Source organism: Natrix helvetica, assembly GCF_964273705.1.
Source record: "Natrix helvetica genome assembly, chromosome: 6".
NCBI classification, from domain to species: domain Eukaryota; kingdom Metazoa; phylum Chordata; class Lepidosauria; order Squamata; family Natricidae; genus Natrix; species Natrix helvetica.
Window position 1 is genome coordinate 14142548 of NC_138553.1, and position 24419 is coordinate 14166966.

At 43.6% G+C, this 24419-nt stretch overlaps 1 protein-coding gene across 1 annotated transcript in view; it reads right to left on the reverse strand.

Moving 5' to 3' along the window:
• Positions 1–24419, reverse strand: part of CACNA1C (calcium voltage-gated channel subunit alpha1 C) — a 547747-nt gene that overhangs the window by 104397 nt on the left and 418931 nt on the right. Inside the window, exons 15-19 of the mRNA XM_081957273.1 lie at positions 23271–23391; positions 21580–21694; positions 18590–18710; positions 18414–18483; positions 586–721 (exon numbers count right to left, since the gene is read on the reverse strand). Of these exons, the coding sequence (XP_081813399.1) occupies positions 586–721; positions 18414–18483; positions 18590–18710; positions 21580–21694; positions 23271–23391 (563 nt within the window). The remainder of the gene's footprint in view (positions 1–585; positions 722–18413; positions 18484–18589; positions 18711–21579; positions 21695–23270; positions 23392–24419) is intronic.

Consider the following 24419-nt stretch of genomic DNA (forward strand, 5'->3'; position numbering starts at 1 on the left):
AATTCCATATGTAGAGATAGTCGACTATGGTAATAGCCTTAAGATTTTGTTGTGAATGAATGTAGAATGATTACTGGAAAAACATTTACATTTTGCTTCTAATTCCCTCCATCTCTTATTTCTATTCTTCTCAGATCTATATCAAACCATTCGGCTGAAGATGCAAGGAAGATTTTTATGGCTTGGAGACAAGGCTGCTCTTTCCTAAAGTCCCAACCATTTATGTCATCAAGGCCAGTTGTGTCTTCATGGCAGCAAGCTGGCCTTTGGGCTAGATTAAGAGTAGAGCTCTTATTCACCCATCCCTGATATATACCAAGAACCTTTCTTTTCCACAGAGCAATTTTATCTTGAAATAGAGATTATTTTTCTTTTCCATTTTCCATCTAGAATTTATTTGTCTCTTATAAACATTCTTGGAGATCAGTGACAATAGTATATACATTTTCCTATATCGTAGAATTATCCACTAAGCTTGCATTGTACAAGACAGACTACAAAACATACAACTACCCACACTTTCTTAAAAGCATGTTATTGGGACTGTTTTCATGGTGGCACAAGTTCATACAAGAAACAACATACTTGTTGCTGGGACTGAAAACGAAAAAAGCAGTGGCTTCTGGCATTGGCACTGCTTTCTCCTTAAGATGCAGTTCAGACATAGGGCGAGGACGAGGTCCAACGGGCATCTCCGGTTGTTCTTCTTCGTCCTCCTCTCCTAAAAGATAAAGGTCTTCATTTTTAGAATTATTCATCATAAATAGCCTATTGATTTACCTCATAAAGAATATCTGATTGTATCTCAGTCTTAAAAGTAAGACATATTCAGTGGTGGGATTCAGCCAGTTCACAACACTTTGGGAGAACCGGTTGTTAACTTTCTGAGCAGTTTGGTGAACTGGTTGTTGGAAGAAATCATTAGGGCAGAGAATGACCGTTGTCTTACCTGAACGGTCGTTCTCATGGCGCTGCGGAGAGTACAAGGATTGGGTTAACACAGCCTGTTTGCCCATGGACTGAGTAGATTTTTTCCCCTCTGGCCACGCCTCCTTTGCCTCTTCTGGCTCAGTTTTAAAAACGAGGTCTTGTCCGACGAAGACGTTCTCAGCTCACACCTGTGCAAAGATACAATCTCGGTGCTAAACAATCACCCTGGGTGGGTCTTGTACTCTCCGCAGCGCCATGAGAACGACCGTTCAGGTAAGACAACGGTCATTCTCCATAGCGCTGCTTGGAGAGTACAAGGATTGGGACATGCCCAAGCTATTGTGTCCCAGGGCGGGAAGAAGTGACCTTGTCCGGAGCCTCAATAACCTTCTGTAAAACTCTACGGCCAAAGGAGGCTTCGGCAGAGGCAAAGGAATCGATCTTGTAGTTTCTAATGAAAGCCGTGGGAGACGCCCACGTGGCTGCTCTGCAAATGTCCAGAATAGATGCTTGAGTCGCCCAGGCCGCGGTCGTGGCTGCACTTCTGGTGGAATGTGCCGTTACACGAGGTGGAACCGGCTTGCCCTGAAGGTCATATGTCATCTTAATGCAAGCTCGCAGCCACCGACCTATGGTTGAAGACGACACCTTGCGACCCAGGGAACCTGGTTGAAAAGACACAAAGAAGGCCTCGGAGTGCCTGATATCCTTAGTTCGTTTCAGGTAAATACTGACTGCCCTTCGCACGTCTAATTTGTGCCACCTGCGCTCCTTGGCGTGTTGAGGGCTGGGACAGAAGTTCGGGAGGATGACCTCCTGAGACCTGTGAAAATGAGAATTCACCTTCGGCATGAAGGCGGGGTCTAACCGTAGGATGACCCTGTCTGGGTGGATGATGCACAGCTCTTCCTTGGCCGAGAAGGCCGCAATCTCAGATACCCTTCTGGCTGAAGTAATGGCTATGAGGAAGGCAGTCTTAAGAGTCAGATGTCGAAGAGATACCTTCCTCAAAGGTTCGAAGGGAGCCGCTGTCAATGCCTGCAGGACAAAGGGTAGGTTCCAGGTCGGGTACCTGTGCACCACCTGGGGTCGGATGTTGTAGGCCCCCTTCAAGAAGCTCTTGACCTGAGGATGGAGACTCAGGGATTGAGGTTGGTGTCTGGCTAAGATGGTGGATAATGCGGCAACCTGGCGCCTGAGAGTGGCTGGTGCCAGTCCTTTGTCCAAGCCCTCTTGTAGGAAGTCCAATAACTGAGGGATGGACGCTTCCACACTGTCAATGTCCCGTTTGCTGCACCAGGAAGAAAAGGCAGCCCAAGTCGCGTCATAAATGCGAGTAGTGGCCGGACGTCTGGAAGCTTGGATGGTTTTAATGACGTTGTCTGAGAGGCTCTGGTCCTTCAGGAGCTGCCTCTCAAGTGCCAGACGGCTAACTGCAACCATTGGGGCTCTGGATGGTTGATGGCCCCTTGACGCAAGGATACCTGGTCTGGAGGAATTCTCCACGGTTGCTCCACAGACAGATCGACCAGGTCCGCGAACCAGGATCTCCTGGGCCAATGTGGAGCCACCAGAATGAGCTCCGCCCCCTCCTTCAGCAGCTTGTAGATCACCTGCGGGATCAGAGGGAGGGGCGGAAACGCGTATAGAAGCCCTGGAGGCCAGTTGGACCTCAGGGCATCCGTCCCCTCCGCTTGTGCTGACTTGTAGCGGGAGAAGAACCGCTGGAGCTGTGTGTTTGCCGCCGAGGCAAACAGGTCGACCTGTGGGAGACCAAACCTCCTTACCACCTGTGCGAACAGGTCCGGATGAAGTTGCCACTCCGAGTTGTCGATGGTCTGACGGCTCAACCAATCCGCACTCACATTGCTGGTTCCGGAAATGTGATCCGCCCTCAGCGACGCTAAGTGGATCTCTGCCCATCGTCCTATGGCCTCCGCCTCTGACATGAGTCTTTTGGAGCGGGTCCCTCCTTGTCGGTTCACGTGAGCCTTTGTGGCCACATTGTCGGTCAGCAGCAGAACGTGGTGCCCCCTCAGCTGTTCTGCAAATCTCCTCAGCGCAAGCCGGGCTGCCCTGAGTTCTAGCCAATTGATGCTCCGGGCTGCCTCCGCGCTGGACCACCTGCCTTGCGCCAGCTGGCCTTGGCAATGCGCCCCCCAACCGTAGAGACTGGCGTCGGTCGTTACCACGATCCTGTCGGGTTCTCTGAATAGGCAACCCTTCTCCACTGCTCGAGACTGCCACCAACTCAGAGACCGAGTCACTCTTGGTGGGATGCGAACTTGCTTGGTGGAGTTGCTGATCTTTGCTCTTTGCATTGGAAGTAAGAACCATTGCAGTTCCCTTGCATGAAGACGTGCCCAGGGAACTATGTTGAGACAAGAAATCATGATCCCTAACAGTTGGGATAGCTGCACTACCTGCCAGGACCTGTTCCTGCGACACAACCGGATTCTGTTCCTGATGTTGCGGATTCTTTCCGGAGACAGGGACACCTGGCAAGACACCGAGTCTATTATGGCGCCCAGATGTTGTATGCGTGTGGCAGGAGTCAGGTTGCTCTTTTCCATGTTTACGGAAAACCCGTGGTCCTGTAAGGTGTGAACTGTGACGTTTACATCTCTCACCGCTTGCTGCTGAGTTCTTGAATGGATGATGATGTCGTCCAGATAGCACTCCAGGCGGACTGGAAGCTTGCGCAGGTGGGCCGCCACAGCTGCAAGAAGCTTTGTGAACGTTCTGGGTGCAGAAGAAAGTCCGAACGGAAGCGCCCTGTATTGGAAGTGCTTTCCGTTGTAACACAAGCGCAGGAACTTCCTGTGTGCAGGATGGATGGGCACATGTAGGTACGCCTCCTTGAGATCGATGGAGGTGAGCAGATCCCCTTGTCGCATGCAGCTTAGGATCGACTGGAGAGACTGCATTTTGAAGCGCTTGTAGGCCAGATGCCTGTTCAGGCGCTTCAGATCTAAAATGGCCCTCCACCCCCCTGAATTCTTGGGGACCAGGAAGAGAATGGAATAGAATCCCCTCCCTTCCTGTTCTGGAGGAACTGCCTCTATTGCGTTGATCTGCAGAAGATGATCTATCTCTGCCTGCATGAGAGCCCTCTTTACCGGGTTCTTGGATAGTGGGCAGCGAACAAAGGTCCGCGGAGGAGAGGATAGAAACTCCAGGGTTAGACCCCTCCTGATGGTATTTAATACCCACTTGTCCGAGGTTGTTTCCTCCCAACGGTCTGCATAGAATTGCAGGCGGCCCCCGATGGGAGGAGACCCCAGACGGTCACTTCCCACGTCTAAACTGACGGTTGTGGGCTCCCCCACGAAAGGGCTTCCGAAAGGACCCCTGATTGGATTGTCTGCCCCTGGAAGAAAAGTTGTTTCGTTCCTGGGACCTGTCAGAGGACTGGTTAAACTGTCTTTGGGAGGAATAAGAAGAGGAAGAGACCTGGCCACCTTCCTGTGCCCGAAAGGCCTGTTTCCTGAACGAGCCCTGACCTTTCCTGTCATGCTTCCTGAAGGTGGAAGGAAGAACCTTCCTCTTATCCTTTGTCTCAATTAGGAATTTCTCTAGGGAATCCCCAAAGAGGTTCTCTCCCTTGAAAGGAGCTGAAGCCAGCTTCCACTTAGCCTTCATGTCCGCCTGCCAGTGCCGAAGCCAAAGCAGGCGGCGAGAAGTGATGTTGGACGCTAGTGCCCTGGAGGCGAATTTCGCTGCGTGTAGGGACGCATCAGAGGCGTATTCCACAGCCGTAATGATCTTGTTAAGATCATGTCGCCAACGAGATGCTTCAGATGGGGGCTGAGATCTGAGTTGGCGCAGCCATAATAAGGATGCCCTCGTAAAGAACGAGGCCGAAGTGGAGGTCTTGATCGCCCAGGCAGCCGCCTGGTGCGTTTTGAGACAAGCCTTTTCTGCCCTCTTATCCTCTGCCTTTAACCCTTCTAATAACTCGGCCGGGAGATTAGAATTAGAGGTCAGAGAGACCACAGGGGCATCCACTTCTGGAGGCTTCAAAACATCCTCCAGTCTAGGTTCTAAAGGGTACAGAGATTTGTCTGCGCCACTGGGATTGGCCAGGGTACCAGGCTGAGCCCATTGGCGCTGAATAACCTCCATGAACATGTCAGGGACTGGTATCAGTTCTGGGTCAGGGGTTGTTTCGCTGAACAACCCTGCCATGAGGTCCTGGGAAGTAGAGGGGACTTCCTTGTCCTTAGGTTTGGCACCAAGCTCAGTAGAGGCTCTGGCCTTGTGTAAGATGGACTTGAATAGGGCTGGCTTAAAGAGACCAGTGAAAGAGGGCTTGTCTGGAGGCATGTCCTCATCCTCCGAGAGGGCAAAGTCCTCAGCAGCCTCCTCCTCCCACGTAGACACCTCTGTGGTGATAGAAGTGCCCGGGGAATCGAGTACTCTGGTCCTCTTTTCCCCCAGGGGGCGAGTAGGCCTAGAGGCCTTGCCACCCCTGCCTTCCTGTAGCCTCATGGCTTCTACCACACCCTGGGAAATAGCCTGCGTGATGAGATCCCTCATCTCTGCTGACATAGCTGGGCCCTTGTCCTCTACAGGTCTGGCTTGGGCATAGGCCTGTCCCCTGGCACCCCTAGGAGGATCTCTCTGATCCTCTGCATGAAAACAATATTGAAAGGAGGGGAGATCCTCCCTGACTGAAGAGCTAGGAGAACCTGGGTAACCCAGAGAGGCTGCAGGGGATCCTGACATGGAATCCCTATCACAGAAGGATGGGGATCTATCCCCCATCTCCTCCCCCTGCTCTATCTCCCTCTGGATGGGTGGGGAAGGAACTGGCCCAGCCTCACTTGGTAAGGGTGCAGAGGGAACCTGGGGCCTAACAGACTTATCCTTCAGGGAGTCCTGCCCCTTGTCCCCTTGAATTTTGGGGGCCTTACTCCCAGCTGCAGAGTGGGAAGCTTTCCCCCCAGCGCCCTTGTTTCCCTTTCTCCCCTGGCCTGAGGGATCTGGCCTACTGCGCTTTGCAGATGGCCCTGCCAGCTCCTCCCTTCGCTCCAAACCTTCATCAGCCATCCTTGGTTGATCTTGAGTCGAAGAGGTCGCTGCTGAGGGAAGGGCAGTGGACGCTGGCCCGACGGCTCCAGAAGCGTCTGCAGACTCAGATGGGAGGCTGGATCAGGCACCAGGACACTCCTTGCCGCTTCCCCTTGGGTGGCTGGGGAACTTCAGGCTTGCTGGAGACCCAGACAAGCCCTCGCAATCCTCTGCGGCTGTCTGTAGAGGCGGAGAGGCTCTGCTGCTTGCTGCTGCTTTCCGGAGGCAAAAAGGACTCAAAAAAATGGCCGCCGGTTCTTCTGCGCGCCAAAAGCCTCACTTAAGGGCCAGGCGCTTCTCATTGGCTGCAGCCGAAAAGCGCGCCAAAGCAGCGCTTTTCAAAATGGCCGCCGCTCTCCCGATCGGCAAAAGACGCCGTTTGGAGAAGCAAGGGCTTTTTTAAAAGCCTCTCCTCCAAAGCGACCAGGGAAGCACGGGGATTGCCGTCCTTCCCTGCGCTTGCCAGCAGACGCCGGACAAGCGGCCTCGCTTGTTCCCCCAGCTGCGACTAAGCAGCTGTGGAACCGATCGCTGCCTCAGCCTTAGTTAGGTAAATCCTCTTGATAAAAAATAGAAAAAAGGGAAAATAAAAAATCAAAATAATAAAACCTGGGGAAAAATCCTAATAACAGCTAAATATCACATAAAATTACTATTGGAGAACCCAGCCTATTTGCTCAATGCTGAGTGTTCCCCAAACTCGTCCTATCGGGCGGACTGAGTTTTTAAAACTGAGCCAGAAGAGGCAAAGGAGGCGTGGCCAGAGGGGAAAAAATCTACTCAGTCCATGGGCAAACAGGCTGTGTTAACCCAATCCTTGTACTCTCCAAGCAGCGCTATGGAGAACAGGTTGTTAAATGATTTGAATCCCACCACTGTACGTATTCCAATTTATCCCAAACTGGAGCCCACTAGTATATATCTACTTGCATAACACAAATATCACTCCAGCATTCTGACCACTATAAACCATATTGGCTTAGATGTCATGGAGATTCTCAATCCCAAAGGTGTTAAACAAAAGGCAACTGGGCAAAAGGCAATTTTTCCCTTGAAAACATTTGATCTCTCATCCAAGGAGCTTCTTCAGTTCTCAGAACTGAAAAAGGATAATAAGCGAAATGTTTTCAAGGGAAAAACCAAGAAATTCCAGTTGCCTTTTGAAGAGCATCTCTGGGACATGTTGGCTAGAAATACTCGAAGTTGAAGAGGGTGAGGGATAGACTGGTTTGTTCTCCGTCTTGGGCTGATCTAAAATTCTTCTGCCAAAATTAAATTATTTCATAATTTGAGAGTTCAGAGGAGGCCTTGATAGGCTGAAGGACCCTAACTTCTGTTAGGTTCTAAGATTGGAGTCTGAGGGAATATGTACTTCTATCTATGTAACTTGATCTTGAACAACTGTGTAACTCCTAGCAGAAAAGAAGAATTTGATGCAAAAATCAAACTCGATCTAAAGCCTTGGCAATTTTTTGTATGTGGAAATTAATTTCAGACCAAGGAGATAGTGACAGAGATCAGTGCAGAGCTCTTGTTCGAAAGCATGAGGATCTGTGCTAGACTCTCCAAACAGCTGCAAGGCTAAGTAAATCTTACCAGACTATTGGGTTTACTGTAGAGTCTCATATCTGTTCATATGGTTCCAAATACTGCAAATACACACCCACACCCAGAATTAAATGCAGCGTGTACACTTATTTACTTCTAAAATTCAGTTAGTCAACTCAATTATTTCTCATAACGGCTAATGTACAAGTCACCATAGACTGCAAACATTACATAAAATCAATCATTCGTTGAAATATTTAATTCAAAATCAAGCATTTCTGATAAGCAGACTCATTTTTTAGAATGTCAAACTTCAACAAACAAGGGAACTTTTTAACGACGTGTGTAATGAATGGGGAGATCATACTCCAGAAGTTCAGATACAAATAATTAATCATTCAAAATTAAATCTGCCAATCTAGGGCACAGAGTGGCAAAGCCAGGGAACTGAGCAATCAATCAGGAGGAAGAAGAGCGGCAACATAACCCTCCAGTTCTATCCTGGCTCCTGTTTAAGCAAGAAATATGCCCCAACCTTGGAAGAGGTTGAAGAAGTACTAGGAATTAAGGTAAAAGTAATATGTGCTAGTCATTCCCGATCTGGCTAGTCATTAGTTAACATAATATAAAATATCAAATCCACAACAATAAAGCACCTATAGTAAAGGTAAAGGTTCCCCTCGCACATATGTGCTAGTCATTCTTGACTCTAGGAGGCGGTGCTCATCTCCGTTTCAAAGCCGAAGAGCCAGCCCTGTCCGAAGACATCTCCATGGTCATGTGGCTGGCATGATTCAATGCCGCAGGCACCCGGAACGCTATTACCTTCCCACCAAGGTGGCTCTTATTTTTCTGCTTGCATTTTTACATGCTTTCGAACTGTTGGGTTGGCAGAAGCTGGGAGAAGTCACGGGAGCTCACTCCATTACGCGGCGCGAGGGATTCGAACTGCTGACCTTTCTGATTGACAAGCTCAGCGTCTTAGCCACTGAGCCACCACGCCCCTATACAAGGAATTAGATCTCTGGAAAAAGGCTAAATAGTTATAAATAAATAGAATCTTTAAAAACATTTTTTTTACCATGGATCTGTTGGATGCAGAAGTATGTCTCTTACTCTTATTTTCAAATCTGTATGACCAAACACCCATATGTGCTTCTGAAATCCACACAGGTGGTCCTTGATTCACAATGGTTCACTTAACAATGGTTTGAAGTTACCATGGCCTCAAAAACAAATAATTTATGACTTGCCCTTGAAGTTACAACCGTCACACCACCCTTGCAGTCATCTGACTGCAATTTAGGCCATCGGCAACCGACTTACATTTACAAAGATTTCAGCATCTTGCAGTCACACGACCAAAATGCAGCAAAGCAAGCAGTTACGTGTACAGCAAATGTTACATCTTTGCTGCAAGAGCTGAATTGGTTATCAGTTTGGTCCAGTAGTTAAGTCATTGGGTAAGAAGTGGGCGACTGTGAGTTCAAGTCCCACCTTAGCCATGAAAGTCAGCTGGGTGATTTTGGGCCAGTTATTTTCTCTCAACTCAACCTACTTCATGGGGCTATTGTGGGGAAAACAGGAGGAAGAAGGTGTGTTAGATATGTTTGTTACCTTGCGTTGTTGTAAAAGTAGCAAAGGCAGGATAGAAATGAATGAATGAATAGCAATTCTGTTACAGATTCTGGGAATTTTATATTTTTATACTTGTATAAGTTAGTGCATGGAAGTAGAGTTGCCTAAAAAGCTTTTAGACACGTTAGTCACCAATTTTTCCCAACACTTCAATATCTATGTATAAATATAAATGAGGCAAATCCCTGGCCACTAAATACGGCACAGAATATTTTTATGGGAGAAAGACTTTTCCTTACCAAAAAAGAAAAAGAAAGAAAATTGTAAATATCGTTTGTTTAGAATTCACACAAGAAAAAATAGTTTTAAAACAGAAACTTCTGAACAAAATTCTTAAAGAAAGAAAAGCTCCAGGCACTGTGGAGATCTACGAATAACCCTCAAGGAAGAAATGCACAAAAGTCCCAGGAATGGCCTGTGGGGCATACAGGAAAGGTTTCAGCAAACACTGAACCAGAATCAAATGAGCAAATCAACAATAATACACATATGACTCAACATACCCTGTTTTCCCGAAAATAAGACCCAACCAGAAAATAAGCCCTTGTTGTTGTTAGTTTTGAAGTCGTGTCCGACCCATCGTAAACCCATGGACAACATTCCTTCCTGTCCTCAACCATCCTCTGGAGTCCATTTAAGCTCATGCCTACTGCTTCAGTGACTCCATCCAACCACCTCATTCTCTGCCATCCCGTTCTTCTTATGCCCTCCATCTTTCCCAGCATTAGGCTCTTCTCCAGTGAGTCCTTCTTTCTCATTAGGTGGCCAAAGCAAATAAGCCCAAGAATGATTTTTCAGGATGCTCGTAATATAAGCCCTAACCCAAAATAAGCCCCAGTTAAGATCATCAGCCAGATAGACGCAATTAGTAGTGTATTTTCCTGAAAATAAGACCTAACCAGAAAATGATCCCTAATGCATCTTTTGGAGCAAAAAATAACATAAGACCTGGTCTTATTTTCAGAGAAACACGGTACACTCCAGAGTTGCCAGTAATTGGTTAAACAGAAATGTTGCACAATGATTGAGAACTATGGCTATATTTAACAAACCACGCAGCTATCTCTCTAGCAATTCCCAAAGCTAGCAATTCAACCATAATTCTATACTGGTATTTATTTATTTATTTATTTGTTTCTTTTCAAAGCAAATCTCTTTAAATAGTAGGTTTGGGTGAACCAGCTCATCCCTGAAATTCAGCTATATAGTAATTGCACAGAAAGAGAGAAAAATAGTTGTTTAAATACATCATATTGTGCAAATGTGTAGACTAAAAAACAACAACAACAATATGCAGAGCGCTTTGTTAAGTGCTTAAAGTATAAAGTACACTAAGTACTTAGTGTAAGTGATACTGCATAGATAAGTGATACTGCATAGATATAACCATGGAGTTTTCTTGGTACCAGTGAAAAGATAACTGCCAAGATTCTTCAACATCCCAATCGACCCTACAACCCTGAAATTTCCAAAAAGTTTCCCATTTCAAATATTAATCAGAGCTGAGCCTACTTAAACATTTGAACTGAGCTATGATCAGCCAGGTGTTACTACTATCTGCCAGGACAATATTTTCCCCTTTTTGTCTTGTATAATTGTTGTGAGCTGCCACAAGAGCAAGTGTTGCATACAAAACAAGGAATGGCAAGCAAACAAGTCTTTTAAAGAAAACTTTTGGATTTTGACCACAGCTTTTCTGTAATAGCTACACTCTGAACCAGAGGGGGGTTTCAGCCGGTTCGGCCCGGATCGGGCGAATCGGTAGTCAACGGTGGGAGGCTCCACCCACCTGCCCGGATGCTTCCGCACATGTGCAGAAGCGTTGCGTGTGAGCAAACCGGTGATAAAAAAAATGGAAGCCCACCACTGCTCTGAACCAATATTTTCATTAAACTACCCATTACATCTCAAAATCCTTTTCATGGTCACTTGTTGCCTATTCAAATCTTATGAACATCTACATATATATGACCTATATCTGCCTTCTCAAGGTCTAGCCCTTTAATTTATTACTTACTATTAGTACATTAAATTTGTTAAAGCCACCCACTCCAGCACACTCAAGAGAATTTAGGCAGATTATTTTGAAGGTTTTTTGCTGTCATTTTGTTTGTTTTAAGGATTGAGGATCAGTTAGGTGATTAGATAACATATGAGCTGCTAAGCAGCTCTGGTCCCAATACTGGACCTGGTTTTCCTTTGCATTTTCCTTCTAGTTTGTAAGATGATTTCTATCTTTCACTCTCATCTGATCTGCTTAAACAGCAAACCTCTTTAAAGATCTACATTGTAAATTCTAATTGCAGCCACCCTAGCATCATCCTAATTCTTCCCCTGACAAGAAGCTTACTTTCATGGCTGAGTTCTTTAGTGGCAGTTGCAAAAGGCAAAGAGGCAGCTTGGGGAATTGCATTATAAAATGCCCACAGGACCTACTACCAGTAGTAGAAGGGTTTGAAGCAGCAATACCACTTATGGATAAGACAACAAATCATAAAAATCAGTAAGAAAACTTGGAGGAATATGCACTCATAAACGGCTCAGTGAAATGCACTATACAGTCTTGTTAAAATATTCATGACTGGGAGACACATGGGAACAAGGTCAGCCAATGAATAGGCATAGCAACTAAGTCAGCCAATGGGAGCTTAAAGAGATCTGAGTCTGTGCAGAGAATTGAAACAGAAACTTAAGAAGAAAGCAGTCTGCTGATCTGTGAAGTAACTTAGCAGTCTGTCTGGGCTTGTCTACTGATATGAAACTAACTGCTTGTGTTTGCCTGTAACTCTCCTGCCTTGTGTTTACTTGGAAGAACCACCTGTTGGTATTGTACATTTATTCATTTATTCTTATGTACATAAAGAAGTTAATGAATCCAGCTGCATCAATTATCTGTGTATGCTTCTGGATTTGAATTTATGCAAGAAACTCTGACAAGTCTAACATTATGGACTTCGTGTCTATCTCTGAAGAAAAGAAATAGATCTTGTTAAGTTGCAAGATGCAAGATGCTAACACAGATAAGCAGTAATTCAGCAGCCACAATAGAAAGTGCAAACTTTACACACAACACCCACCCACCCCCCGTTTCTCTCTCTGACTGTGGGGAATTTGTCTAAAACATTTGTATTACATTCTCAATGGGGATGCAAGAGAACTTTAAACCTTTATATCAGACCTAGCGATTCATATGTAACCAGGGTCTGATTGAAAGGCAGAGATGAGCTTGAAAACAGCCAGGCAATGACAAATATCAGCATCAAAACAGACAGAAGATTTTTCTCAGCATCAAAGAAGTACTCATACAGAGATGGAGTCCAAAAGATGATAAGTCTATGTGGAAATCTTAAAACATCCATTGAATCTCCAGACTTCTGATATATTTCAATTCCAGTATCTCGGGGAGTATTGGACATTTAGCAATACACTTGCTGATACAAGAAAAAAAAAGCTATTATTCAGATAAAAAGTTCAGTTACAAATTAAAAGTGCTGAATAATAAGATTTGCCCAGATTAAGTTTCCAGCTGTGGTTCTACTATGAGAACTCACTTTCCCCTGCATCTATGTACCAGCCCAATCTTCATCAAAGATAAGTCAGAGGTCAAAGGCTCTGAAGCTTTACTGAAATTTAATTTTACATTACAAAACCAAGGTATCCGAAGTGGTGAATGAATAGAGCAAGCAACTCTGTCCTAAGACTTTGATACATTTTACCATTTGAAATAAACTAATACTTTTCTGAATCTAATTCATTTTTCCCCCAAAGAAAAAAAGTCCACTTTCCTATGAACACTTCCTATGTAGTTTCTGTCAGAGTTTGTTGCAGAAATCAAATCCAGAAAGCACACACAGATAACTTGATTCAGCAGGATTCATTAACTTCTCTTTATATGCATAATAACACATGAAGCAATATATAAATACCAAAAGTAGTTCTTCCAATATGGTAGAGAAGAGAGATTGTAAGCAGTTTCAGAGTTCAGCAGACAGACCAGTTTCAGTTTCAGAGCTTAGCACAGCTAAGCCATACCCAGGCTCCTTATTGTCTCAGCTCCCATTGGCTGACCTTGTTACTAAGCCCTATTCATTGGCTGACCTTGTTACCATGTCTCTGCCAGTCATGAATTCTCTGACAGTTTCAGTGGGGAAAGGCTGCCAGAATGCCAATAATTGCATTGGGAAGTGGGAAGAAAAAAGGTACAATCGCTTTAGTCAATAGTACCTTGCTACCTATTTTCCATTGAACACAAAAATGTTAAGTCAGGCCTTTGTAGAGCCCACTTCCTCCATAGATGTCTTTAACTGAAGATAGCAGTTTTAATTCTCTTTTCAGTTAGAGTTACCAACAAGATGTCTGAAGAAGAGACCTAGAGGAACCTTTGCAACTGAGTTGTAGATGAGTAGATATGGAGTCCTGGTTTGATACAATCAAAATGCCCAAAGGAAGCAAAACACCTTCTCACCAGCAATCAGCACCCATATGAGCAGAGAGTAATGGCAAGATTAACACAAGACCAAAAAACAAGCTGTATAAAATACCCAAGTCAAAGAAGTACTAACAAGCTAACAGCAAACAACGGCAAACAAAATCCAGGACACTCAACTACCAAGGACACTCACACCAACATTGTAAGGGCAAGCCACTAGTTATATAAAAATAAGACCAAAGCTTAAGACTCCCTTCTAGCACTACTACTACTACTACTACTAGTAGTAGTAGTAGTAGTTACCTAGCTGAATAAAGAAATGTGTGTGAGAAAGCCACCAAGCTCGGGAAATAGCAACAGTTCAACCCTGAGCTACAAATATTCTATGAGTAGATGTTGCCCTACAATAACTTTGAAGCTTAAAATTGTCCTTTCTCTCCCAGATAAGCAGTTAAAGCAGGGGATAACCAGAGAAGAAAGGATGCAGTAAAAAAAAAGGACTGGGAAGTTGTTCCTTTCTGTAGCTTTGAAAAATATATACTGGGACGAAAAAGGAAGTGGCCTCATTGGAATCAGCAATATTGCATTCAGATGGAAAGTCCTCCTGCATCCTTCTGCTCTTAATTCATTCTTCAGTCGAGCTTGGGAGAAGTAAAAAATAAAATACGGAGTGCCCGGTGAAATCATTTTCTTCACAGCTGCTCTAGGACAGGCAGAACAGACGAGGGGATTAATTCTCCATTCAACCTGCTGTCCTTTTTCAGGTAATATGGCTGACCAATGTCACGGGGCTATTTGGAGTTCGGGCTAATCCTTTCTAACCTGTGAAATTCAGTGATTACTGGATTTAACCATCCACAGGATACCCCTACAGCCTGTTTAAAGACATTGTACAAATATGACCCTGTCATCACCGTCCAAATCTTCAAAAGCAAACTGAAGGTGAGCTGTGATCATTTCCATTGCTGCAAACCTGAACCAATAATCTGCTTCTTGCAACTACCTCAGTGGGAGGTTGAAGGACCAACAGTTCAGTCAGTGTCTTGCCTTACCAACACATTATGTGTTTGTCTACATTTCTTGAAATATAAGCTATTCAAATATTTAGGGAGTTGAAAAATATATCTAGAATTAATTCCAAATACTGTAGGTGAACAAGATAATTTAGCTTTGGCCATTAATTCCTGTAATGAATTACCCTTGATCTTTGTTTATACAATGAATTGCTGATGATAGACGGTTGGAGAATAAATAATCAAGATCAATGCTAATCTGACTAATTTTTTGAATCACCTGTTTAAACTACATATCTACAAAGGATACATTGGGGATTTCCTGAAGCAATCTTTCCGTGTTTTTTAAAACATATATTTTGGTAAATACCAAATGGGCTTTTTAAAAAGCCAGATTAAATGTTTATAGCCATCAAATGTGTAATGTGCAAAGCCATCAAATATGGTATAGGGTAGATTTAAAAAAAACCCTATTTCTCAAAGATTCTTTTGGCAGGGATCCCAAAATGGTGGATAACATTTTATTGTACTGTGAATTTTACAAGGGTCTTCGGTAGGAGGTTATTTGGCCTATTTTAAAATTTAAAGCAGGAGATTAGTATGTACAAATTTTAGTTGCAGATAAAAATTCTAACATTACAGTGACAATGGTTAGATTTTTGACTATAGCTTTAAAAAGGAGGCTTTTAGGAGTAGAATAGAATAGAATAGAATTCTTTTATTGGCCAAATGTGATTGGACACACAAGGAATTTGTCTTTGATGCATATGCTCTCCATGTACATAAAAAGAAAAGATACAAATCAATAGCATATATTATATAATATTTATACGTATTTTACTTGTTAAACTGTTTATCAAATGGCAAGTTTAGATTATGTTTGTAACTTTTGGGCCTTTTGGTTATAAATAAAATTATTTGTTGGTATTCTATGCATTTGCCCAATGAGTTATGAAATTAGATTGTCTGTTAGTATTCCATGCATTTGCCCAATGAGTTATGAGTTAAGAGTTAAAAGCCACCAAGGCTCAGTTGCAGCAAGACCACAGACATTTCTCAACCTTGGGACCTTGGCTGGCTTGAGAATTCTGGAAGTCCACACAGCTTTAAGTTCCCATAGTGGAGAAATATTTCTGTGGTGGGAGGAGAATGACTTGAGCCCCAGGACCAGGATGAGACAAATTCCCACCAACAGGAAAATGACTATAAACTATGCAGAGCTTCAGCACTGCAAATGAGAAGAATGCACCACAACTGGGAAACAGTCCTTCATACCCTCATCGGTGTTTGACTTGGCTACTTCTGAATCAGTGTGAAGACCTTGTATAAAAGTGTTCCACGTCCAGTACTAATTAGGAATAGGCTTCCAAAATAAATTGGACCTTTTGATCCTTCTCTTTCTGGTGGTCAAATGTATCCATACATTAAATTACACTAAACAACTTAAACGGGATGAAAATGAGCCATGGTGGCGCAGTGGTTAGAGTGCAGTACTGCAGGCTACCTCTGCCGACTACTGACTGCCTGCAATTTGGCAGTTCAAATCTCACTAGGCTCAGGGTTGAGTCAACCTTCCATCCTTCTGAGATGGGTAAAATGAGGACCCAGATTGTTGGGGGCAATATGCTAACTCTGGAAACCACTTAGAGAGGGCTATAAAACACTGTGAAGTGGTATTTAAGTCTAAGCGCTATTGCTAAAATATACCCGTATGTTAATTATGCTACTAGATATCTGAGTTGAAAACACAAATCTTAGGAGTTTCATATCAAAGAGAGACTGGCCAAGCAAGGGGGAAGAGTCAAACAGGGATCTTTATGTAGCACGAGAGGCAAAGTCTGATTTAAACCTTTGAATGCCATTGAAACCTATGTGCAAACCACACCTAGTTGCAAACCACTAGTTAGAGAAGATTCCTGTGTAGAGAGCTGAGTAATACAACAGCTAAACGAACTCTTCAAATGGATTGTTTGTACTTGACATATACTAGCGATACCTAGCCAGTTCACAACAAACTGAAATTTTGAAACACGTTCAAATATTTACCCTACAAATCAAGTGTTAATATGAATTTCAAGTCCTCAACTGCCATTTGCCAAGTTTCTTAAAATGGAATAAAAACTCTGAGCACAGGGAAGCTGATACAGATAACTATCAACAGAGAAAGTAGTCTTGGTTTGTATCAGAGCTGTTGAAAAACAATAAATATCCTGTGATCCTTGATTTTATATGAAAGCAAAGAAGGAAATTTATGTTTGTCAATATGTTTTAATCCCCTTGTTGTTTTTATAAACAATTCAAGGCTGGAAACACACCTAATAATCCTTCTTCCTCCTATTTTCCCTGACCTGTGCAGTGGGTTGAGTGACTGAGAAAGAATGAGACTGGCCAAAAGTCAACCAGCTGCTTTCATGCCTAAGGCAGGACTAGAAACTTACATTCTCCCAATTTCTAGTCTCTTGCCTTAACCAATCAATCAAATTGGTTCTCTTTCAATATCTTTTATATCTTTATATTTTTATGTTTTAAGCCTGCAAATACAAACAGGGCCAAGGCAGGAAGTTCCAATGCTTTAAAGTGGCAAGCTTTATCCCTCGTTGTCTGCTAGCAGAATAGAAAAAATAACAAATTTGTTCAGGTTAGTTTAATTTCTACTTTATTCTAGCTTTAGAACTTGAGGCATCATTGTAATGCTGCCCAAATGTGACCACCTATAAAAAAAGGTGTATCTTGTGTAGTGGCAGACACAAAACAAAACAGTGTTTCCTTTTAAATGTGAAATAAATATATCGTGGCCCGGACTTCTGGCTAAACTGAAACTTGGCACAAAGGGGCTATTTGGGATTTCTACCAAGAAAAAAAAATCTGTTGGCGCGATTATAGTGTATGTTTGGGGGCCTTAGAGGGATAACAGGGTGTGGCAAGTTTATCTAAGCTCAATTTGCCTTCTGCCACTTTGATGTGTGTTGATGTGTGTTTGTGTGTTGAAAAAAAATCAAGATTACCATAATAATGTGATCAAAGTTCCATCACTGTTCTATCTGCCTGGCAATCGAGTCACATACTATTTTGGCCCGCCAGCTGCCAGTGGAGCTGGCGGCACACTCGGACAATGAGGAGGTTGGGGAGGAACCTGGGCCAGCTTTGGAGTCTGGGAAATGCTCTGATGGATGCTCCGAGTCAGATGGAGAGATAGAGCCAGGGCCGTCCGACATTTCCCAGCCACCGGAGAGGCAGCTGCCTTTGGAGGCTGAGATAAGTCAGGAGGAAGATCAACTGGGGCCTGTTCCAGATGTGCATATGCGCAGAGCTGTTAGGAGAGGAGAACAACCGAGGACAAGGAGTCGGGAAGCAAGGCACATGTGGATGCTGAATGGCCCCTCCCTGGTTGGGGAATAAATAGAAGGAAGGAGAGTGGTGGTCGTAGGAGACAACAGTTCGGATTTCTGAAGATTTGGCTCATTGTATTTTGTGCCTCAGAGACTGCTTGCCAGAGCTTAATTTGCAGCTTTGTGGCTGGAAGCTCATGGCCTGGCAATTATCGCAAGGAACTGATAAGGTCTGTACTGCAGTTAACTGCTTGAAGGACTATTGCCTGGACTTTTCGGTGAGTGAAGCAATTAATTCACAAGAGGAAAATAAAGAGGGTTTTTTGTGTGACAAGGAGTCTGTTTCTTGTTTCTGCTAAGACTAGGTCAGAACTTATACTTTGGGTTGCCATCTTGTGTTATTTTATTCTTCCCTGAGGACATGTCTGGCCATTCCAGAAAATGGGCAATTACCTGGTGTCTCTGCAGTAGGATGGGGATTTTTCTCTTCATTTTCATTCGGCTGATATTCATCTGTGTTGCTCTGGCCAAAAGAGAAAACAGCTGTTCTTTAGTTGTGCCTACTTATTAATTCATAAAAAGAGTCAACAGTCATCTCAAAGCAAGGTGGATAGTGGAAAGCAGCAAACCTTATTAGAAGGTGGAGATTCTCCATCAGCAGTAATTGATTTCAGCTCGATTTTTTCCTCCTTTGTCTCTCCCTCCATGGCTGGTTTCTCAGGCTCCTGTTTCTTCTCAGGACTGGCAGTCCTACCGATTTAGCAGACACACACAAAAATCAGCCAATGAATTGCCAAGACTGACTTCCTTGAGTAGTGGATAGCCCAATAGACAAGCGCAAGAATATTCACTTAACCTTCATAAACATTTGCTCCTTTGAGAAACAAGTAATATTGACAATCATGTGCCTACCAGACTTTCAAAAAAACTTTGCATCCTGAAATAATCTAGCAAGTTAATACAAAGAAAGTTCGTCATGCACTTTCCAACCAATGGAGAGGTGGTAGTCAGCCGGTTTGGACTGGTTCGGGTGAACGGTAGTGGAAATTTTGAGTAGTTTGGAGAACCGGCAAATACCACCTCTGGTTGGCCCTGCCCTCCCGCCCCCATCGTTCCCTGTTCTATATTCCCTTGTTTTTTAGTTCAGCTGATTCGCGCAGCAGAGTGGATTGCCGTGCTTCAGCTGAGCTAAAAAACAGCTCAGCTCACCAGCGCTTACACCGAGGGCGGTCTTTGAGTGCTGCGCACTCTCATATAACTGCTAGGAAAAGTTTTGGAATCCCACCACTGAACCAATGGTCCTAATTCAATGATGGTGAACCAAAATGTCGAAAGTTCAGAAAACGCCTGACTTGTTTCTGCTGGTATGTCACTCGCCCACTCACCCCAAAGAAAAGATGGACAATTCTCTCTCCCCACCTCCCCCCAAATCTAGGCCATACTGAATAGTGGCTCTCAGCAGCAGCAGCAGCAGTGCCGAAGCAGGGTCTGAAGTTGAGGTCTGGGCCTCAAGTCTTAGTGCCACCACTGCCACTCTGTGAGTATTAGGGAATGGTGCAATTTCACCCGTGGCCCAGCCCTCCCCAGGATCTGCCATGCACCGTTTAGGAGTATGGCTCTCTTGTGTAATTTCCAGAGGCCATGCAAGAACACACCCCATTCTTACGCATCCTCCACAGCCTCTAAAAAAATCACACAAGAGTGAGTGTGCTTAAGGGGGAGAATAGCTCTCCTGTGTGGGTGAGCACTAGCATTTCACCCAAAACATTGTGGCATGTCACCTTTGATACTTTGCCATCACTGTCCTATCAGTTGTACTTTGTTCGGGAGCGACCTTTTTTCCAAATTATTTGGGGAGGATCATTCAGCCTGCAGTGAAAATAACTTTTTCCTCCATTGAAAAAAAATATTTTAGTTTCCAAGCTAATGTTGCCAACTCTGCTTCAGGCTGTGCAAAAGATTATTAAAGTTTCAACAGACATCCAGGATATGTAGATACGCCACCTTTTCTGATCTTTATTGCTCAAAACCAAAAAAGCTGACATTGGAAAATAAAGTGCTTAAGCAGGTATTTTGCAATTTATATGGCTGACTTCTTGGAATAAACTGAATAAACTGTTGGTGAAGGATACTTCTTTTTTTCTTTTATTGAATAAACATTAAAACATTGGACATAGAGTGACCCTTCTGGCTTTGTCATTTCCATACATATTGTAACCTAACAATAAATACAGTTTCTACTTATTGTACATAGCTACTTTGATCTTACTGACAGATCCTCCTTTATATATTTATCTATTATCCAGTTCCAATTTTACAGTCCTCAAAATATTCTGTTCCGACTCCTTTTCCTCATTTACAATCATTGATACATTTTATTCCAAATTTCATAATATTCTGTCTCATCTCTGTTTTTGATTTCTAGTGTGTCTGTCCATTTCTGCACAGATCAAAATTGTCTTTATTATCTCTTCTTCAGTGGGGACCTCTCTGTTTTCCCAAATTTGCGCATATACCAATCTTGCTGCGGTTATCACATGCAGCATTAAATATATCACTCCTTTACTATATTTTTATTTTCCTGTTACTCCTAATAGGAATAGTTCTGGTTTTAAATCTGTCTTTGGATCTAACATCTCTTCCAACCATGTCTTTATTTGACACCAAAATACCTAGGCTTTTGTACATAACCACCATCTATGATAAAAAGATCCTAAACCCAGGTTACATTTCCAACACTGCGGAGATTGATTCTTATTCATTTTTGCTAGCCTCGTGGGAGGGAGGTGCCACCTATAACACATTTTGTATACATTTTCTTTATACAAAGTGGCTAATGTTAATTTTCTCTCCCATAGATCTTGCCATTTACCAATTCAATGTAAACCAAAGTTCTTGGCCCATATTATCAGTTTCCGGTGAAGGATACTTCTTTTCAGTGGTGGGTTCCAGATCCAACCGGTATGGTTGGAACGGGCCCGGCGGCATCCACATGGATGGGCGCAGTGCACGCATGAGTCTTACCGCCTCCGTGAGCCTTCAGCTGCTCAGCGGAGCGTTGCGGAGGCACTGTATGCACCATGCGCGTGCGCGGAAGTGCGGAAGCCTTAAAAGACAGGTAAGGAGCTCGGGCGGGCAGGTGGGCCCTCCGGAGCACCATACTGGAATGGTATCCAGTGCTCGGGGCAGACTCCGGTATGCCTGTACCAGGGCGTACCGCCTGCAACCCACCACTGCTTCTTTTCCTCCAGAATATCTTCTATTGTATAACTTTAGCTAGAAGAAGCACGGTGGCTCTCGCGATGACAAAGCTGGATTGGAGGTTAGCAAGTCCGTGTTTGTGACCTGAATGCTGCTGCTGTGGGGCAAGAGTGAGCTCTCATCCTTCACTCCAGCTCTTGCTGGGGACATGAAAGGAGCCCCTAAATGGGCATCCCCTAGGCAACGGTGATGTCACCTGCTAATCCTTTCAGCCAGGAAGTTCCTTGGTGCTTCTGACACAAGTGCAAAAAACCCTTAGCTAGAAACAAGGCATAAGAAGCTCTTGTTCTGGAATTGTTTTTACTCTCTAGAAAAAAAAATGCTAACATTTTTAATGCCAAAATAGACAAAAGTTTACCTTGCTAGTTTTTTCCTTTCTTTTTCCTCTTCCTCCTCCTTTTGAGCAGATGTCAAGCTTTCGGCATCAGCAAGATTGTCGACAGCAATGGCCAAGAAGACATTCAGCAGGATATCTATTTGTATGTTCTTTAAAGAAAATATTGGTGAATATCTATGAAGCACAATCCTGTGAAATGGTTCCCGAACTTCCGGCTTGCACATTCGGCCATTTTTCACCCTCCCCAGGCTTCAGGAGGCTTCCCTAAAGCCTGGGTAGGGTGAAAAACGGCCCAACGAGGCCCACCGGAAGTTTGGGAATGAACTTCCGGGTTGCCCTTTGGGCCGTTTTAATCCCTCTGGAGGCTTTGTGGTGGTTTGTGCATGTATGTGCGGGGGGAGGGCATTGCATTATGGATGTGAGCACGCATGCACCTGACACCGGTCCCCGCTCTCCCCATTTTTGGCACGCCTCAACAAAAAGGTTAGTCATAACTCATCCAAACTGATGGTCATTTCTTCCAGGCACCCTTTTTTCACCAAGCAATGCAATGTCATTCGTAAAATCTAAATCTGTTAAATGAGGTGTTGCCCATGGGATGCCAAAGCTAGAGTTATCCATCTTTCTATGCATAACAAAATCCATGGAGAGGAGAAAGAAGAATGGCAATAGTATATATCCCTGTCTTACTCCTGTATCAAAGTTAAGGAAGTCTGTGTTGCCAGATTCCATTCCTACACAGCATCTACAACTCTTAAAGATGTTGATAAAACATTGAGGAATACAATAGAATTTTACAATATTCCATCGTGATTCTCGATGAATAGAGCCTTTTTGAAATCAATAAAATCGATTAGCATCAGCTTCTGGTATTAGCTTTGACATCCGTTATTTAAAAATGTACTCAAAATGTGGTCTTTATATAATACTGTGAGCAGAATTAAGATTTGTTCAGTCCTGTTTAGAACGACCTGTGTTTCATTGGCTCCTCTTAAGGCAGAATTGTCTGCTTTTCCCTTATTAAAAGCATAAAAACCTTTCTTTGATGAAGGGACAGGCAGCTGTTAATGGTGGAAGCAGTTTTTCTACCAGCTTTCCCTGAAAATAAGACAGGGTCTTATTTTCTTTTGATCCCTGAAATAAGTGCTTGGCCTTATTTTCAGGGAGATCTTATTATTTTTGAGGTGCAGGAGGTGGCAAGCGTGGTCACCTCGTGGCTGCTGCTGTGTTGCAATATTTTCAGGGAGGTCTTATTTTAGCGCTTGCGTTCAAAAGCCCGATTGGGCTTATTATCCGGGGAGGTCTTATTTTCGGGAAACGGTAGGAACAAACCTATAGGTCTGAAATTTATCCAAGGAACTTTTGTTGTCCTTGTGGCTTTCTATCCATTTTCCCACTTGCAGAAGAACAGACCAGGAAGGCAACCCTCTCCACTCTTGAGATGGGTTCAAGTTGATACAGATAGTGGCTCTTTTTCTTTGCGCTTGCTAAACACTGATGTTTTTAATTCCCTGATCCAGAAGGAGCAATAGTTGAGCTAGCAGGAGATGGCAGAGAGTAAGAAAAGCAGCAGGATGCAGTCTCAGTCAGTACAGACCATTTTATCATATATGAATCCTAGCTGGTCCTTAACCATATCAATTGCTGATGCTGCCTTATTGTTAATTCAAATTATATTCAAACTAATTGCAACAGAGAACACTCAAGGATACAGTTTCCACAGATGAAGAGGATGATGAAGTAAATACAGACCAACATTCCTGGAAAAGAGGGGCCGCCATAAGCCATGATTCCATCATACATCACCGAATTCCAGTCCTCCCCAGTCAGGATCTAAATGACACATTCCCACCAATGGAGGGGATACATAGTTAGACAGCATGCATAACACCTGCAAAAAAGCCTGTTACAAGAAACAACACCATCCTGTTCTATTTTGAAGGAACCTACCTGATCAGTAAACTCCAAGGTATTGACTTAGATTTACATTTGAATTTCAAGATACAAATGGAAAGTTGTACTACACATGTGGGTAGGGTTACATATCCACCATCACAGGCTGCGGAATAGAATCTTAGTCTATATGCACCTGAAGGATTTTATAGATTATCCAGTCCATCCCTCTGCTCAGTCCATAAACTGAACTACAGATTATAGTCATCCAGCCTCCACTGGAAAATCTCAAACAAGGGAGATCTAGCACAATTCTGTACAGATTATTGTTTAGCATCTCTTACAGTTAGGAAATTATGTCTAATATTCAGCATGGATCTCCTTTCCTTTAATTTTAGTCAGTGAAGAGTGCAATGGGACTAATACCTCCCATGATCTAGGTACAATGCTTCTGTTATTTCAGCCTCCCAAAACATTGACTTTCTGTTTTTTGTTGTGTTGCTGTCTCATACCATGTGTTTATTCTGATCCACTGTAACCTCTAGATCTTTCTTATAAATAACTAGCTGAATACCCGTGCTCCGCTATGAAACTATGTGATCAGGCTTGATAAATCAACACTTACAGCTTGAAAATTAATGAGTAGTTATGATCGGCCTCTCCTATTCCCCTTCTCTCCCTCAGGCTTGCTCCACAGAGGTCTCTTCTATCTTATCCCCTTCTCTCCCTCAGTCTAATTCCTTAACATCAGAGGGTTTTTTAGGTGGGGAGGGCGAGTAGAATGTCTAAACTCCCAGCATGCAGGCTGGATGTGTCATATGCTGGCCATGCCCAAGTGTCAGTTAAAACAGAATTCTTTTCAGGTGGGGAGGGGGAGTAGAATGTCTAACTCCTTAGCATCAGAGCATGTTAATAATAATATAAAAAATACTAATGATCTGATGGTCATTTCAAAAAACCCTTTCTTA